The sequence below is a fragment of the Neofelis nebulosa genome, chromosome 2 (genome assembly GCF_028018385.1).
Source record: "Neofelis nebulosa isolate mNeoNeb1 chromosome 2, mNeoNeb1.pri, whole genome shotgun sequence".
Classification (NCBI taxonomy): domain Eukaryota; kingdom Metazoa; phylum Chordata; class Mammalia; order Carnivora; family Felidae; genus Neofelis; species Neofelis nebulosa.
This window is the reverse complement of record NC_080783.1, coordinates 145,033,455-145,052,509: the sequence shown is the minus strand read 5'-3', so window position 1 is coordinate 145,052,509 and position 19,055 is coordinate 145,033,455. Positions and strand designations below refer to the sequence as shown.

At 34.5% G+C, this 19,055-nt stretch overlaps 1 protein-coding gene across 27 annotated transcripts in view; it reads right to left on the bottom strand.

Annotated features, from left to right (window-relative positions):
- The window catches only part of ZNF644 (zinc finger protein 644), a 104,396-nt gene that overhangs the window by 16,669 nt on the left and 68,672 nt on the right, over nucleotides 1-19,055 (bottom strand). For 19 of the 27 annotated variants that reach the window (XM_058716617.1, XM_058716626.1, XM_058716614.1 and 16 more), the window contains 3 exons: nucleotides 4,001-7,038; nucleotides 3,210-3,815; nucleotides 1,182-1,304 (listed from right to left, as the gene is read on the bottom strand). The exons of 6 other annotated variants lie outside the window; for them this stretch is intronic. In XM_058716617.1, the coding sequence (XP_058572600.1) occupies nucleotides 1,182-1,304; nucleotides 3,210-3,815; nucleotides 4,001-7,038 (3,767 nt within the window). The remainder of the gene's footprint in view (nucleotides 1-1,181; nucleotides 1,305-3,209; nucleotides 3,816-4,000; nucleotides 7,039-19,055) is intronic. 2 more of the 27 variants (XM_058716631.1, XM_058716630.1) reach the window with 1 other exon arrangement.

Genomic DNA, 19,055 nt, shown 5'->3' with positions numbered 1-19,055 from the left:
CCTCTAATGTCTGCAATCCCCTTTCAAGCCTGATGAAGGTAGGAGTAATATTATAAAACCTAAAACCTCACAGTAGGAGGTTACTAATCCAGTAAAGTAAAACTCACTCTATTCTTTTAATGCAGTCAACAGTCATCCCTGGTCATTTGTATATCAAGTCAAAGGATAAAGCAAAGAAGCAGAAGAAAGACATTAGTATGAATACAAGTGTTTCTTTGGTAGCAAGAACATATTGGATGTAAGCCAAGGGAAGACATGAGGAAGAACAAAAAAGTTGGGAAAACAGCAACTAGAAGGAAGCAGAAGGCAGTGATCTAAAAGAGCAAGAGAAATAAAAAGACTGGAAGGAGAGTTTTAGGCAAAAGGATTTATGTAGATATATTTAGAAAAGAGTGTATTTTAAGACATGAGAGAAATGGGATTTGCTAAAGCAGGGTAGCTTGAAAGGCTACAAATGAAAAGAGCAAGGCTTTTTGTAGGGTAAGAAGCAGTATTACATATGAGTAAGCTAATACAATTTTTCACAGGCTGGCAATATGAAGAGTATCTGCAAGGCTGGGCTAACCAACCAAAAATAACACAGAAATGTGCATGTTGAGATTTATGTGTTGGCTGTATTTATTAATCCTAAACATAGTTTAGGAGTATTAAAAGAAAAATCTATTCAGTTGTCAACATGGGCCATTTTTAAGGCTTATCCCTTTAAAGATGTCATCTACAGACTAATGAAAACTCCTTAGTTTTGCTTAGTTTTAAGGTACATATTTGAAATTTCACAATAATTTTCTTTCCTAATAAAGCATTTCGTTAGGCTAGAACTACAATCCTTTTTACTAAAGAGAGGTTGCCTTACTGGAATCTACTCACAAAAATAAATTTAAAAATCAAAAAATAGTGTAATTTAAAAATCAATGGGAATTAGGCAGACTCAAAAGTCCCACACTTCTATTGGGTTATTTATTTATTTTTCCCAAATCAAGTCAATAGAAGCCAAATGAAAAAGAAGAACTTGCTTAAAATGATATCTAACAGTTTACAAGTTGCTGAAATTTAATGTATATTCAGACTCAACTGTGCTTACCAAAGAAAGCTATAAATATCATCTGAATTAGCACCAGTCTGGTGGGAAAAAAAAGTGTACTGAATCAAGCAGACTTGCTGTGTTATCTGTTCAAACATACCTGTACCAGTCAAAAGTCCAGCACTCTTCTTTCGTGCATAAGCGCGTAAGTGGTTGGACAGGCTAACAGCACTTGTAAACGTCGTATTGCAATGCACACATGTTCTAAGCTTCACAGGCATACCTATCATTCAAAAGAAAACTATAATCCAGTTCTCACTTCAAAAAGTGAAATTTTCTTAGCTAAAAGCGTGAAGAAAAGTACCACAATAAAGATGGTTTAAAAAACGTTCATTGAATTAGCTTAACTTAAAATAAGGAGCGGAGGGGGGGGGGGGGTTAAGTTAAATGTTATTAGTTTGTAGTTAGTATTTAGAGCCAACCCATGCTCTTTGGAAAGGTGGAAGAGGAGTGTCTTGAACCTCTAAGCTCCTCTGGATTTAATACCTATTATCACTTTCTTGCAGATTTCTGTGTTACGCAGATCATTTCCTAAACCTAAAATACAATCCTGTGATTTGAAGAGCACTGTTCAGTTGAGAAGTTTCAAAGCTTGCAACTTACCAATACAAAGAATTAAAAAGTCTAGTTGACAAAGTGGTAATTAAAGTGTTTTACCCACAAAACCGTAAAAGGCTCAATACTAAATTAGGCTTTCTGATGAAGGCTGGGAGAAAAGGTGGTAAAACACACCACTGAGCAGCTGTTAGACACAACATTTTATTCAGGGCATTTTATGTTCATTACTCTGAATGCGCAATCAATAATGAAAGTTAATGATTTGAAGTTTTTTGCTAAAATCTTTGTGCTAAATAAATGATCAACAAGCTAACATCTTAATCATCACAGGAAAGAAAACATGTTGAAAACAATAAGAAACTCCTAACTTCTAAGACAATTCTCACTCCCCCAACTCGTTTCAGTTGGTTTCTTCAACACGAGCTATGATAGCCACAAATACGGTTTCCATCTCTCAAGTGTACTACACCTCAGTCAACACAGCTGACACACCTTTCTTACATTTTCTTCTTCTGAAAAATGTTCAGAATTTGACTTTGAAAGACTCTCTTCGTACAAAAGAACCGTATTAACCAGAAATTCATACAGGACCATTTTTCAGACCACTTACAACACAAGGTAATCTTTCCTTAAATCAAAACTGCAAACAAATATCTGGGCTGTCCCAAGTAAACAAATCAACATTATAGTAATTGTATTCATTATTAACCCACTGACCAGTTACTTTTACCTCAGACACGTTCAACTCAGGGCTAGACCACAAAGTTAATCAATCATCGACATTCTTAACCTCCAAAAGAAACCGACAAAGACACTTAAAATTTTTCTAATCTAAAAGTATAAACCAGACTTAGCAATAACAAATATAGTTAGGCTATTTCATCTGCTACATCATTTGCCAATACAAACTGTTCTTTTGAAAAGGAAAAACTATTGGTGCACAAGCACTAACCTCAACATCTGTTCTGTTCCATTAGACCACCGCTGCAAAACCCCAAACAAATATTTTATACTCACAACAGTTCTCCAAAACCGAACTATCCCACAATACGAGGAACTGGAGAAGGAGAAGTTTCTTTGGGTTAATCACAACACACAACAGACACCAATCCATTCAGTTTAAAGAGCCTATTTTTGTTTGTTTGTTTGACCTAAGCAGAAGGAAAACCAATAGCTAAATCTTGAGACCATTATCATCTTGGAGCACTGGCAAATAGAGAACAGGTTTGCCATTCCAGTAATGCTATGCTTCTGAACAACGTCAACCTCCCATCCATAGGACCATTCCCCAGCCACAGCAGATTTTATTTTTACAGATCAGCTTTTTGGTTTTTTTTTTGTTTTTTGTTCTCACCTTACATTCTGACCAAGAAATGAGGCACAGAGAATTCAGTGCTGATGAGCATCAACTGATGATTTATATAGAAATGACAGTATAACCAATCTCTGCTCTGCAAAAAAAGCAGCTTAAGTAAAAACATTCTAAGAAGTATTTCCTACAAATATTCCATAAAAGTAAGTGTAATTAAACTGTTTAAATTATACACAATAGTCATAAACATCCTCTTACCTGAGTGCATAGTCAAGTCCATTCTTTGTGGCTGATACATCAACGGGCTGTCTTCACTTAATGGAAGAACACACTTCTGAACAAATCTCTTTCTTGCAGTTTGATTATGAATTTTTTGAGGAGAAATAGCAGAATTCCTTTCTTCTCCCATCCTTTTATTTTTAAGCAGTTCTATCAGTGTAAGAGACTGATTCTTTTTTCCACTGGGCAGTTCTGGTTTTGTTTCATCATATTCATTTAAGAAACTCAGCCCTTCCTCTTCTGACGCAGACACTGATAAAGCTTCAGTCTTTAGGCCATTACGGTATGCTTCAAGAGGTATAACATTTTGAGATAGAAAGTCATCACTTGATGCAAGTTTTTGAGCTACAAATGGTCTGGGAATAATACGACGACTGTTCAATGCTTTTAAGATTTTTTCATATTTTTCTTCATTTTGCATCATTTCATTCAAAACACAGATTGGAGATTTATGAGCATCCCATTTGGTCTTTCCAAGTCTTTTCAGATGGCCTCTAACATGATTCGATAATCCAATTTTAGTATCAAACCAACCACCACAGAGCTGACAAGTGTGTTCAGAAGTGGTTTCAGACTTCTCTATAGCTAAAAAAAAATTTTTTAAGAGTAACATCAGAATTTTTTGTAAAGTGATCATCTTAAAGCCAATTAACTCTGAAAAATAAAATTATTTTTTCTTTATTCTAATAAAGACCAAATTTGAACAAAACCTTCAAATTCTTTCAATCTGAATAGACATAGTAACCCAAATTATCCACGTGGAAACTTACCTTTTCTAACTCGCTTAACAGGTGTCCCTGTGCCAGTTCTTTTGAAATGTTGCATTTTGTCGCTTGTGGCTATTTGTTCCGGTGATACAACATGACGGGCTTCATAGCTTAATCCAGCTCTGTGAAGATGTCCTCGAACGTGATTTGATAACCCAACACCTGTTTCAAATGTTGCTGGGCAGTAAGGACATGATTTCTTCTCAAGAGACAGATCAGTCCAGTGAAAAACAGAACTATGCTTTGACAATGAAGTTTCTGCGTTTTCTAAATGCTGAGGATCATGTATCTCATGCAAAAAGTTATTAGTTCCAGCATCTTCATAGTATTCAAAATAAAAGCCATCATTTTGGTCATAACTAAGGGTAGCATTTTCTCCAGGCTCTTGACCTTCTACCTTGCTTTTAAAAAGCGGGAATAAGTTTACATGTTCTTGATTAATATCATTATAGGTTTCATCTTCTATGGCCTGTGTAGTGTAGTCACCTAGCTCAACATTATCCCAGGAACTTTCATCTTCTGTTTCATAGCTATCTTTCTTTTCAGCAGAATTAAGTTTTTGCAAAACAACAACAGTCATTTTATGCAAGAAATCTGGATAGCTATCCAAGTCTTCTCCTCCAACAGAACTTTCCTTCTTGGATTCCTTAACTACTCTCTTTACAGCTACACGCCTGTGTTCTCTGAAGCTTTCTGGCCTTTTCGTGTCAGAGTTTTGAGGGTCTGAAATAAAACTATTGTTGTGAGAATTACTTGATGATGAGAACAGATGTAAAGAGTTTAGTGAACTGGCTTCTTCTTTTTTGAAATGTAGAGGATATGATTCACCTGATTTTTTGATCATTCTGTAGTTTTCATATTTGTGTCTATATAAATAGTTGCTATTCGCCTTGGCATTAGATTTTTCTTTTGCTGCTTGATGGAAATACTTAGGTTTTTGGTCAGTGCTGCTTTTAATCATAACAGTCTTGTGAGAATTGTTTTGATTGCACACATTTACACCTGACTGGGCAATGCTTTTCCGAGCTTTTTGTACTCTGTGTGGACGCTTATGGAATTTGGAAAAATTACTTGATTGTGAGGATGATCCAAATGTTCGCTTTACATCTTGTTTTAAAGCAGAGTTCTTTGGAAATGTGGCTGACTGTTGTTTAATTAATGGTTTAGTGCTATCAATATCTATAGGTTCTTCAAGAATGTCACTTTTTCTTTTATCAAGTCCAAGTGGACTACCATATGAATCAACACATGATGATGAATGCAAGTACTCCATGTGTTTTTTTAAAATACTTCTGGCTGAAGTCGTAAAAGGACACATCTTACATATGTAGGTAGCTGATTTTTTGGATGATCCTATAACAGAGTCTTTCATGAAAGTCTTTTTTTGCGTTTTTCTCTGGGCTATATCAGAACTGACAATAGGGCATTTTACCACCGCTCCATGGGCAATGCCTCGATGGCATTCTAATTCATTTTCTGTCACTGCCATGAAGTTACACTCTTCACAGCAGTAGTACCTTTTATCTTTTTCATGGGTTTTAGCATGCTGCACAAATGTTTTAGGGCAATTGGTACCAAACACACACTGAGGGCACTGTAATCGTGCACTTCTTCCTTCATCCTGAAGTTCTTTCAATTCGCGAATTTCCTCCATCAGCTTCTGTCTTCTTTCTTGGTGAATAATCATATGCTTTAGAAGTGAGTTACGATCTCGAAATGTCCGTCCACATTCCCTACAAGCATATGGCCTTGGGACGTTAAGATGACGAAAGTGGCTATTCCCATCTAAATGATACATCATATGCCTGTGGAGGTGCTTCTTCTCCCTAAAATTCACATTGCACTTTGTACAGGGGTAAAATGATGGCTCTTCGGTGCTGAAAGTAGCAGGTGACTCGGAATCACTTTCTTCACATTTCTTTTTTAAGGTATTAGAAAGAAAAGTGCTAGTATGAACGGGTGAACTGTCTTCGCCACACTTATCTGGGTTATAAATTAGATGCTGAAAAGCATCCACAGATTCCAAGTCTTCATCAGTTGATTCAGGCTTCACTTTTGATAATGCATATTTCTGTGAGTCTATTGCTTGTAGTTCTTCATTCTGTTCTAGAAAGTCTACTTCTAGCATTTTTGACTTATTGGGTACACAATTTGAATCACTAAAGCAATCTTCAGTGTAACGAGTTATCTTGCTTACATCCATTTTCCGCTTTCTCTTTTTTTCTAGACCTACTTTGGAGTGAACTGGAGCTTTATCCGCTGTGTCTTCATTAGTCATAAGAAACTGAATGAACTCTTTTTGGGGATCCCAGTTTGTCTCATTTTCTGACCTAAATTCATCTGTACCTGAGGAGATTCCTGTTAATGTATCGACACAATCATCTTTTACCAATAAATCATCACTATCCTCACCCACCTCTACTTGGTTTATTAAAGTGCTATCTGACTTTATACTACTCCCTACTGAATTCTGAATGTCACAACCAACGGAAGCAGAGGTAGGTAGTTTTTTAATGGAATGGGTTGGATTCTTAGCATGTGCTACATCTGATAACAAAAATAAAACTTGGTGTTGATTTGCTTTCTGTGGTGTAGATAGCTGAAGATCAGGTGCCACCTTCAAAGCTGAACAAGATTCTGTTGTTGGCTGATCCACAGGTTGTCCAGTGGTTAATGAAACACTGCCTTTATTCATACTGGAAGTCTTAGCTAAGGAGGAGTGTGAAACTGGTCCATTAACAGCAGCTCCTTTAGGCAAGATAAAGTTTTCACTAGAAACAGTAGGAGCACCAGCATGTATAAATAGAGTAGACTGGCCTCCACTTAAGGCTTTTTCAGATTTGTCCTTTGACAGTTCTTCAGGCAGAGTGAGTGTATTATTTTTCTGAAATGATGTCTGACAATCTTTTGGTTTATGAACTCCACTCTCTTTGTCTGAGATAAAACTGTTGTTATCTAGGAGTTCTTCTTTAGCACCAGTAATATCGGTGTTTATCTTCAAATCATCCATATTGTTGGCAAGCCCATTTAACACATTTAGTCTAGAAAATGGAAGAAAAAAAATTTAGATTTGCATGAAAAAAAATTCTAGTAGAATGTATGGAGAGTTCAAAGTACACATTTTTATTAGCATAATTCCATTCTTTTTATGTGGAGGTCCTAATAATTTTCCAAGAATGAAGAAAAACTTTAAAAAAGGTTAGGTTATTTTTTTTCTTTGTGCTAAGCAACAACAACCAATATTGAATATATACAAAACATCTAGAGAACAGCAATATTAGAAATGGGCACATTATACTGGAACTACCTGTCTCCCTGGAAGGATGTAAACTCTTTGAGGGCAGGGACTATACCTAGTCACCTTCATATCTTTAGAACCTAGCACAGTGCTTGGCAAAGGTGCTCAGGCAGTATTTGGTGAATAAAGGACTAACATGTTGAGTGAATAAAAACATAGCTGTAAAATCAAAGCAAAAGTGTGTAAGAGGAGACAATTTTCTTCCCATGAAACTTAGATACCCCATTCAACTAATGCAAATTCCATCATGGTTATGACTTCTTGACTCAGCAATTATAGCAAGGACTTCAAAATATCCAATAATCCTCAAGTACAATTTAAAGAATCTGAAATTTGGCAACCCTAGGTATGAACTATCTGAAGTACTGGCATAAAATTCCATTATTTCTTTTCCTTTTGCACATGGTAGTAAGTACAGTTTATTCATTCTCCAAATATTTATTGAGCCCTTACCATGTGCCAGGAACTGCTCTATTATTCAGAAAACCGCAAACAAGACATGCTAGGTTTCTGCTCTCTTCTTCTCCTTCATAGTACTTAAATTTGTACTTGTATATTACTTGAATAACAAGTAATAATACTATTTTAAGACAGCATGAATTAAATCTGATATTTAGAAATTAAAACATTTTCAATACAGTTCATTATTTCTAATCTCTTATGGTACCAACTACATGTGCTGTAAAACATTAAGTCTAGTTAAAGAATAAAAGAATTATTTCTAATTACTTTCGTATTTCACAACTGAGAACAAGCGCTTATAACGAGCTTATTCTTTCCACAAGATGTGTTCTTTAATACAACAAATATTATAAATAATACTGCAAATATCTTTTCTTTGGCATTATTATGTATACCAACAATTTTTCTGCCCCTCATAGGTCTCAGAATTCTGTTCTGAGATTGGCAGACATCCACAGCAATAAAAATAGACTTCCAATAAGATCATATTCAATGCTATCACCCCAAAATGGTGCTAATGCAGCACCCAGCAGGAGTCTCTACATCACATACACAGAAGTTAAAAATGGGCAGCACATAAACATGTGTTAGGGAAGAGTGTGTAAATGTCAATGAAAAGAAAAGCAAATCTTGATGCTATACTATTACCCATTCCTGACATTTCTCATTAAACTACATAAAAAGGTAAAATGTCCAAATAGGAACGGTCTCATAAATCTGAAATGGACAACAGAATTTTAAAAAAACTAGCCTGAAAGACACTTAGTGTTCCTACTTATTATAATCACAGGGGTACACAAATATATGCTCAGTCAATCTGAAAGCCTGTATTAGCTTTTCTCAACAGGAAGCAATGTTGCTAACGAAGTGGTAAATTCAGTGTTAATGAGTGGCTTCACTGTTACCACCTCAGAGGTACAACCTTCTATGTTCCATGTTCCACCCATCTGTTCTGGTGTTAGAGGTTCAGAGATGGAACAGACGCTTCCCATTTAAAGCAACTTCATTGGTACCCCCTGAACAGCAGGGTGACAAACTATGAGAATATCATGTCTGCTTGGAGACTGCATTCTCATTACCAGAATGGCCTTAATATGAGCCTTCCATAAGTTCACATTCTAAAGATACCAAACTGTTTTGCCACAAAAACACAGGAAGAATATATGTATGTGATATATCCTCTATCTCTAAACACATCTAGCAGAAGGAAAAAAACAAAAGATCAGATTAGATATTGTTAAAATATAAAATGAAGTCTTTAACAAAGTTTTCCTTCACACCTAAAGAAATATGCCTAACTTGTCCCCAAATTAATGATCTCTCTACTCAAAAACAGAGGTTGTTCATTTTTCAGAAAATTTCTTTTTAGCACATTGATATTAAAAAATCTACTCCATCAGTTTAAAAATACGCTATAAGAAACTGTTTCAGTAAGCTAGTATTTTAGCAATAATAAAAAAATTTTCCTGGTTTAATTTTAGAATATATCTTAACCAAAACATGTTCCAAGTACATTTTTTCTTAACAGTATTCTAAAATCATAGCTGTTGCATTGAGATATAATGCAGAACACTGAATCATCAAAATCTGTTAAGGTGAATAATGGATCTAGAATTTTGACACCAAAATTTATTTCCCTACATTCACGGATGGTTATGTGGCATCTAGGCAAGAAAGCATTTGACCAATAACCTAATTTCACACTGTTTCAAAGTTCTTCCAACTATCTTTATATAGTCAAATATATGTAACAGAGCCATCAACACCAGTTTATGTTAATGTAACTAAGTAGGGGACACATTTGAAGGTAGACATCATTCATAAAGTTCAAAAAAGGGGAGCTAATAAATTAAAAAAATCAAACTAATGTTATATTGTTTGGACTCCTCAAATTTCAGTGAATTTGCTATTATCAAATAGGATATTTTAATAAAATGCTTAGACTCTATTAGTATGTCCTCCTCCATGTCATCATATAACCACAGAATTTTTCTTTTAAATGACTTTTAAAATATTCTTGAAAAAAATTCACACACTTATAAAAAGCTGCAAATGGAACTTTAAATCTACATAAAACATATTTCGGTTTCTAGAAAATCATAATGAGTTCTACAGCTATAACTGCCTGTAGTTATACACTGTGAGCATTAAAAAAAAAAACAGTACAAAGGTCAGATCTGTCTTCAAGATGACAGATCATCACTTTTATGCCTCAAGCTAGACTTATTGTCTTAGAAATTTCAAACATCAGTATTTTTGCAAACTATCAGCACTTGCTATAACACCCTCACTACACTACATCTTGAGGTTACTACAGAAGAAATGAGGTGATAATTGCATATTAACATAATTATTCTGTAATCCCTCTAAGCAAGCTTCCTAGGTCACTCAGTAATTCAGATTAGATACAACCTTCCTGTCATCAAATCTATGCTGTCCACTTTCTGTTCATGAATAATTTTTGATAAAATTAGCTTAATTTCATTCTTTTATGTACATTATTAATTGTATTTATTGCAAATAGGTTAATACTTTGTGGGTACTTATTACATAATACCAACCTTTGTCATGTAGTATAATTTCATACAAAGATATAATACAATTTGCCCTCATTCTACATTAGCTCATTAATAGCTATATTACACAGCTATAAATAAATTATAATGTTGCCCACTAGCTGAGTTATAGTTAAGATCTGTCAGATTTTCACACACCCCATGTTCATTTAAATTATCCTTGAGAACACATGACAACTTCAGTTAGTCATATAGGAGATTGGGTCAAGAAGAAAAAAACATTCACAACTGTCATTCTAATTGCAAAAACAAATCTTAATTAACTGAAATACTACATCTACAATTACTGTGATAGTTAAGTCTATATATACCGTACACAATGTTCAAACATATATATATATACCCAAGCCTCACCTAGTATACAATGCAAGTGAATACAGAGTATACTGTATAACCATACCACCCCAGTAGTATCCTACTCTGGAGGTCATTGAGAGGAAACACTAAAAAAATACAGAAATTCATAAGGGTATCCAGCACACCATGTAATGAAATAAAGAGAAAATTTGGTATGCTTAGTCTAATAATTAGTCAATACAATTAATAGTCTTCTAATGTTTGAAGGTATGCCATATAAAAGAAGGTATGTTTGAATTATAAAGATATGGATTTCAACTCAAGATTAAGAAAAAACTAAAAACAGGAACCACTCAACAATGCAAAGGGTTGTCTCACACAACAGTGAACTGAATGGCTCAGCAGGTTGGACTATTGTCAAGAACACAGTAGAAGGAACTATGGCACTGGAGATTGGATAAGATGTTTTCTAACATCCTCTCTGACATCTACTCTATATGTTAAATGCTTGGTTATTATATTATTAACATTTAATGTTATTTGAAATAATGAGCTAAAAATGGGAGTGAAAATTATACTACTGGGACTTTAATTTAAAAAAGATACTCTAAATCAAAAATTACTTCAAATAATCCTTTGGTTGGGGCTCCTGGGTGGCTCAGTTGGTTAATCATCTGACTTTGGCTCAGGTCATGTTCTCACAGCTCCTGAGTCTGAGCCCCTCGTCAGGCTCTGTGCTGACAACTCCAGAGCCTGGAGCCTATTTTGGATTCTGCCTCCCTCTCTCTCTACTCTTCCCTTGCGTGCACTCTTGATCCCTCTCAAACACAAACAAACATTTAAAAAAATTAAAAAAGAAAAGAAATAATCCTTTAGTTAACTTGTAATATGTTGATAAGCTGATTCCTGAACAATGAAAATATGGCACTAAATGACTAACACACAGGCCACAGAGCTATCTGCATCATGAAAACTACATACAAAGGTTTTTTGTATGGGTAATATCCCCCTCAAAAATTTTCAATGAGTTCAAACCAACAGAAAATACATAAATAATGAGCAGAAAAATAAAACAAGAATAAAATACATTCGGCACATAATGCTTTCTTCCAGCAGCATGTGGCCCTGTCATTACTGTCATTACAAACCAAGATCTATATGTGATTTTACCACCTACCATAAAATTATATTGAACTTGTCCAGTAGTTTTATTCCTGATGCCATATATGATCCTCATTATTTAACAGGAAGATGTTACAAATAGTAAGATCATAAACACCTAATAACACAAAGTGATTCTTACTGCCGGATATACTAAATAGTAAACATAATCTAACCTACCTCAAGAGGCAGATAACTACAAGAAGGACAAAAGGTGGTGGGGAAGGCCTAACTTTAACAACATGGCAAAATTATAAAATAATGAAAACCAACAGCAGAAAAACAAATGGATATTCACTAATCAAAGGCTAATTTCCTAATGAAGAGTTTGTAACAGAAGAGGCAACGCAATAAATTACAGCTGCAACCAAACGAGAATGCTAAATCCTACTCAGCTACGGAATGACTGCTTGTTGCATTGTTTACATGTTCATATAGTGAGAACAAGGTAAGAGTGACCATCACAGCTTTGAAAGGATATATGATGTGCATATGCACATAGCTCCAACAAGAACAATTCACGTTTTTTTTAAAAAAAAATTAAAATGAGTGATAACCTCTTTATATATTTTTTCAAACAGACCAAATTTTTTACCACAATTGAATAATTAACATGAACATAAATGTGTCAGCTCCACACTCCAAAGGTAGTGTGTCAACTCTGCTCTCAACCAATTAACTGCCATTAATCGTTATTTTACTTTGGCTTTTCTAGTGTTCTTCAGTCTATGATGAATTTTACTCTTTGTGCTTAGTTTTGAGTTATTTTATAAACATTAACCCATCGTGCCCAATAAATGCAAAAGAAGTGCAAGTGTTCAAAAAAGTCCTAGGAAGACAAAACACAATTGTATTAGAAGTGAAGATAGATAATAAAACACCTAAAGTGGTAATATAAATATTATATGTGCATATGGAATGAACTGCTTGAGAGCTGAAATAATTCTGAAGAGCAAAGAAATTTTGCCATTAAGAAATTACTGTGCTTACACATTTAACAATAATCAGCAAGAGATAAAAAGAAATGTGACAAAGGAAGTTTTTAAGTACAAAATCAGCATCAATGTCCACTTGCCTAATGGTTTTCAGAAAAGGCTAGGAATTTGTTCAAGCACTTAAAAGATAAGAATGTTCAAAGTGCTGTGGATAAAACTTCTGCCCCAAACACATGACGATTCCACAGGACCAAGGTCCAGTAGAATACGCACATCAAAGTAAGTGACAGGACAGCAAATGCAAACAACTGGGCTTTGAAGGAATTCCTTACAAGAGTTGAAGAGATAATCTGGCCTTAAAAGACTGCGTGAAACATAATAAATGTTTCCTTCTAATACTCACACAATTTTGCTCTTTCAAATTCAAAACTTTACATACTGAATTGTATGTATATTTATTTTAATTTTTAAAAATGTTTATTTATTTTTGAGAGAGAGAGACAGACAGACAGAATGTGAGCAGGGGAGAGGCAGAGAGAGAAGGAGACACAGAATCTGAAGCAGGCTCCAGGCTCTGAGCTGTCAGCACAAAGCCCGATGTAAGGCTAGAACTCACAAACAGTGAGATCATGACCTGAGCCAAAGTCGGTCGTTTAACCAACTAAGCCACTCAGGCGCCCTAAAACTATGTACATTAAAAAAAACTTTGGTAGATTTTATAGTTAAAGTAAAACTCTTATTATAAAGATTCCATTAATTCATTTGGTAGTCATATTATTAGTCATATTTTGAAAATACGAAATTGTCTATAGTCTAATGAGAAATAAACTTGAACATTATGACATCAAGAGAACAAATTATTTCACTGAAAATTATTTCATTATTTTATTGAAAGCGGCTCAGATTGTAGAAAGAAAAATTCTGTAATTCTACAATAATCTGTAACAAGTACTTAACCATTTACCTGTATTATGTACATTTAAACTTTAGTATATAAATTTAAACTTCTATATATTTAGATGGATAAGTTTGATACTCACTGAGAACTAGAAAACTGAAACAAAACCAGTTATATTTTCTGTAAAATATTTTCATTATATGTGAACTCTCTTACTGCTATCATTTACTCAACTTACCTTTTTTTCTTTCTCTAAAATCAGCCCCCCAAATACAATTATCTCCTAAGACAAATATTCCAAAGTAATCACTATTCTACAATTATCTTCATTCAGGAAGATAAAAATTCAAATACAAGAAATCTGCTCTCCTTGAAGCAAATTACACAGGAATATGCATCTCTCTCGCACCAATGTCTTAAAAACAACAACAACAACAACAAAAAGGAACATATTTTTGTGATGGCAAATCACAAACCAGCCACTACTTTTTTCTGATTTAACAAGTTTTCCTTATTAAATATTCAATTCTGGAGTTTCATTTATAAAACCAAAGATATTTATCTGTTGTGAATTTAAATAATTACAAAATGTCACCAAAATGTTAAACACTATGTAATATTTAGAAAATGCAAATACTTATTAATAATCAAATGTACACAGCTCTATTCAAACAAGTGTCATTTAAAAGTAGCACTTTTGAACCATAAGAGACTTATAAAACACATGCTTTACAATTTACCCAATATCTGTAAAACCAAATTGTTATGAATAGTATACTATTGTTTTATAAAAGGAGACTAAAGCTATTTAAAACTGAGATCATTTCAGGGAAAATTTTAATTATTCTTAAGATTAATAAAATGGTATTGCTAGTAGGTTTTTTTTTTTAATTGTATTTCTACCTAAAATACAGGACACATATGTATAAAAAACTGCTATCAATAAAAAGCAATACATTATGTCCCAAGTGAGTAATATGGATTATACATTCTATAGTTCAGAGGAAGTAGAAGGTCCTGTAAAATACCATGGATAAGAAAAGCCTCAGAAAAGCGAGGGTTTTAGCTAAATTTTATAGTGCACTATGCCAAGATAATCAGTTTTTGGTCGCACACATGCCTGGGTTTGAAAAATGGTTCCACACCTTCCACCTGGGGGCAAAGTTATTCCAACTTTCCTTAAATTTCAGTTGCTTCATCAATAAAATATGTATGAAACCTACTAAGAGGATTGTGTGGATTAAATAAGACAACATAAAACATATAGCACAGGGCCTAGCATTTAGTAATTACTCATGAAGTGTTAATTCTTTATGATGCTTGCCATTAACTTGTTTCATTTATGGAATGATGATGCTGAGTTTGTATACTGCTCCTACTGAATGAAGCAGGAGATCCTTACAAGCAGAAATTTATTCTGGTACCTGGTACCTTACTACCACTCCTAAGGTATAAACAGGATAAACAGGCAGAAGCTAAAGAGTCAGAAAGAAGCAGTATGTCTTAAGAGTTGCTGGGGCTTTAAGAATAACACTCTTGCAGGGATAAATAAAGCAGGGTTTCAGTAAAACAGTATTAAATGAGCAATAAAGAGGGGAATCACGGTGCTTGACCCAGTGTGCCACGGAAAAAGGACATGAAGTGGCCACTCAGGATTTAAGAGTTTCTGATTCCTTAGGGTCTATCAGGGACATGCATTTATTTTTCCTCTCATAAAATGCCAATGAAATGAAAAGAGATGAACAAGAACAGAGAGGCATACCAAGGTGGATAAAACCATAAATGAGAATGGTAATAGGTGAGGACTGCTGGAAAGAATGGAGATGACAATCCCAAATAAACAAACAACAACATCAAAAAAAAAAAGAAAAAAAAAACACCAAAGACTAAAAATAGGTTTTATGCCAAAAAATATGAATCAGAAAAGCAACAGACTTTTTAGTGTCAAGACTTAAATGTTCAGTCAAAGGTGATATAACTTCAAAGTTTGGGGTTAAGGTTATTTTGACTGTAGAATCTTATACAGAGACAGATAACATAGTATTCAAGAGTAAAGGCATACAATCCATAAGTTTACCACTTACTCACCACTCAGAAAAGTTCTTCCAAAGGCTGAATGTGGAGGGGAGGTGTATCCTAAAAATGGCTAAAATTGGCGTAAGTGTGTTTTTTATTATTTTATACAAGTGATTGAAATATATAAATTTAAATGTTTGTATTATAAGGTTAATCACTAGAATAAAAATAAGTAAATATTCATAATATCTTCAATTTCTATAAACTATTGCGGCTTCTTTTTATGATTTTAAGTAATCTCTACATCCAACGTGGGGCTCAAACTCACAACCCCACAATCAAGAGTTGTGCGCTCCACCAAACTGAGCCAGCCAGGTGCCCCTAAACTATTGTGTCTGAAGTATAGAAGTATAATATGCTCTAAGTGAAAGGGTGACAAAGAACTCTGAAATAAAAAAAAAATACTAAGCAACAACAACTATTAACAACAAAACAACTCTCAATAGAGGAGTTGAAGAGCAGAGTGAATATGGCTGATGAAATGAGAGGTATTCTTAAAGAACAAAGACTTCTTAAAAAGAGAGCAAGAAGAGAAAATAAATATGAAATCTACATCCATAAATTATATCATGTAGGAACTATAGAAAAGCACCCCAGGGGAATGAAGAAGAGGACACAATAGAAAAAAAAATGCCAGAGCTCAAGAAATGCAGTAATCTTCAGATTAACAGGGCTCAATCGGTGCTCAGCGGATGAAGAAAAAGACATGCTTCTTGACAAGTCCTGGGGAAATTTCAGATCTCTAGGAATAAGAGGTAGAACTCTGCTCATTTTCAGAAAACAAGACAAAAACAAAAACTAGACTATCTACAAAAACAAGAATACACAATTCCTCATCAATGTCATCAGATTTTTGAGGAAAAATGGTATTTTAAAATCAAATCTGTTTGAAAATATTGCCTCCTCTACGTTTCCCACTCTCTCCCACTTCAGTTACCAATGTAAGAGTCTGGTATATCCTTCCACTCCTTTTTCTTATTCATACAAGCATACACATATATGTATTTGTTTTGTGATTATCTTTATAGAAATGGGATCATACAATATACATGTTACAGTAAATAACCTTGTATAGACAGCCTTATAGTACTGTTTTTATCTCAATAGTATAGATTTTTCAAAGCTGCATGTGTATTTGGCCTTAATACACATTTCTAGATCATTTCCCCAAATTTCTATCAACATGCATATCTACTTCTAGTCTGTAAGAATGCCTATTTCCTTACAGTCTTACCATTTTTGCCAGCATCATGGTGAAAGATGTGAAAATACTTTTCAACCCAGAATTCTATAGCTACCACTCAAGCATAACAACAACAAAAAAGACATTTTGGACAAACAAGGATTCCAAAAGTTTACCATGCACAGATTACTCATAGAGTAATTCTCAGGCATAGAGACACAAGAACATATAAAAAGAAAGAGCTGAGAATCAATAAGCATTAATGAGCAACCAAACCACTGAAAATGGCAACTAAATGTCTTAACTGTTGATAATTGTTCAAAAAGGATTCCTAAGAAAAGAGGGTTATATGGTATTTAATAATATGGGAACAAAGAGGCCTAAAAGAGTTCAAACTGGTAGATACTGATTCAAAGAAAACCTTTTTTTTTTTTTTAATGTTTATTTACTTTTGAGAGAGAGAGAGAGAGTGCAAGCAGGGGAGGGGCAGAGAGAGAGAGGGGAACAGAGGATCCGAAGTGGGCTCTGTGCTGACAGCAGAGAGCCCAATGTGGGGCTCGAACTCACAAACCATGAGATCATGACCTAAGCTGAAGTCAGATGCTTAATTGACTGAGCTACCCAGGTGCCCCTCAAAGAAAAAAAATTTTTAAATGTATTAAAATGTTAAGGGTAACCAAGTAAAATGGTGAAATAAGATATATAATTTCAAATCTGGAATTGTAAAGAAAATTTGACTGATTAAATTAAAAAGTAACAATAAAACATAGCAAAGAGAAAGTAACAAGAAAGCAGAATGAAGTCCAAACACATCAGTCCTCTTAATAAATATAAAAAGTTTATGGAGCACCTGGGTGGCTCAGTCAGTTAAGTGTCCGACTTTGGCTCAGGTCATGATCTTGCAGTCCATGAGTTCGAGACCCGCGCTGGGCTCTGTGCTGACAGCTTGGGAGCCTGGAACCTGCTTCAGAGCCCGTCCCTCTCTTTCTGCTCCTCCCTCGCTTGCACTCTGTCTCTCTCTCAAAAATAAACATTAAAAAAAATTCTTAAATACTTTGTTTAAAAATAAAGTTTGTAAGTTAATAAAAAGGTATTTGTATTTGTTTTGTTTTAAAGTATGCTATATGTTGTTCATAAAGGAAATGTTAAGGTTAAAAATAAGATGATGAAAAGATAAACTAAGCAAATGTTAATAATAAGAAAATAGATGTCTTCACTATCAGAAAAATCAAATGGAATTTAAGGCAAAAAAGCACTACACCTGCTAAATATGAATATTGTATATAATAAAGTATACAAGTCACCAAGAAGATATAATATTCACAAACCCCTTTGCACACAACAAAATGGCTACAAAATACATAAATTGTGAACATCTACAAGTATTAAGAGAAACTGACCGTCACAGAGGGAGGCTTGAAACACTTCTCCCCAAAAGTCAACACACCGAGAATATTCCAGTTTTCTTTGCCCATCTCCTCTTTCAAGATCACCCTTCTCTTGCTTTACAAAAGAAAGGTTACCAAATACAAATCTGCAACCTTCCCCACCTCCATCACTTGTTCAGCTCAATAACCTTGGGTCAATCTTCCTTATTCATTTATTCATACTTCATTTCAAAACCATCAAGAAATCCTATTGCCACCATCTTTAAATTACATCCAGAATCCAATCACTTCTCACTACTGCTACATCCAGGTCCACTATTATCTCTCCCCTATACTCATTCAACAGCCTCCTAATCTGGCCTTAGGGCATCTACCCTTGCCCAACTACTGTCTATTCTCAACACCACAACCAGAGGGATCGTTTTAAAACTTAAGACAGATAATGCTCCTCAAAATCCTTCAATGGCTCCCTGTCTTTCCCTCTTAGAGAAAAAACCAGTGTCATTATAATAGCCTGTAATGCCCTACAAAGATCCTTTTCAGCAACATTTTGACCTCATTTCTTACTCCCCTCCCCAATTCACTCAGTTCTAGTCACGTTGGCTTCCTTACTATTTCCTGAACACATTCTCTCCCATGCTAAGGTCTTAGTATTATTAACCATTCCCCAGCTAGAATACTCTGTCTCCCAGATACTCATGACAAATTCCCTAATTCAAGCCTTTGATCAACCATTTTCTTTTGAATAATGCCTACCTGGACCACTTTGATTAAGATTACATCC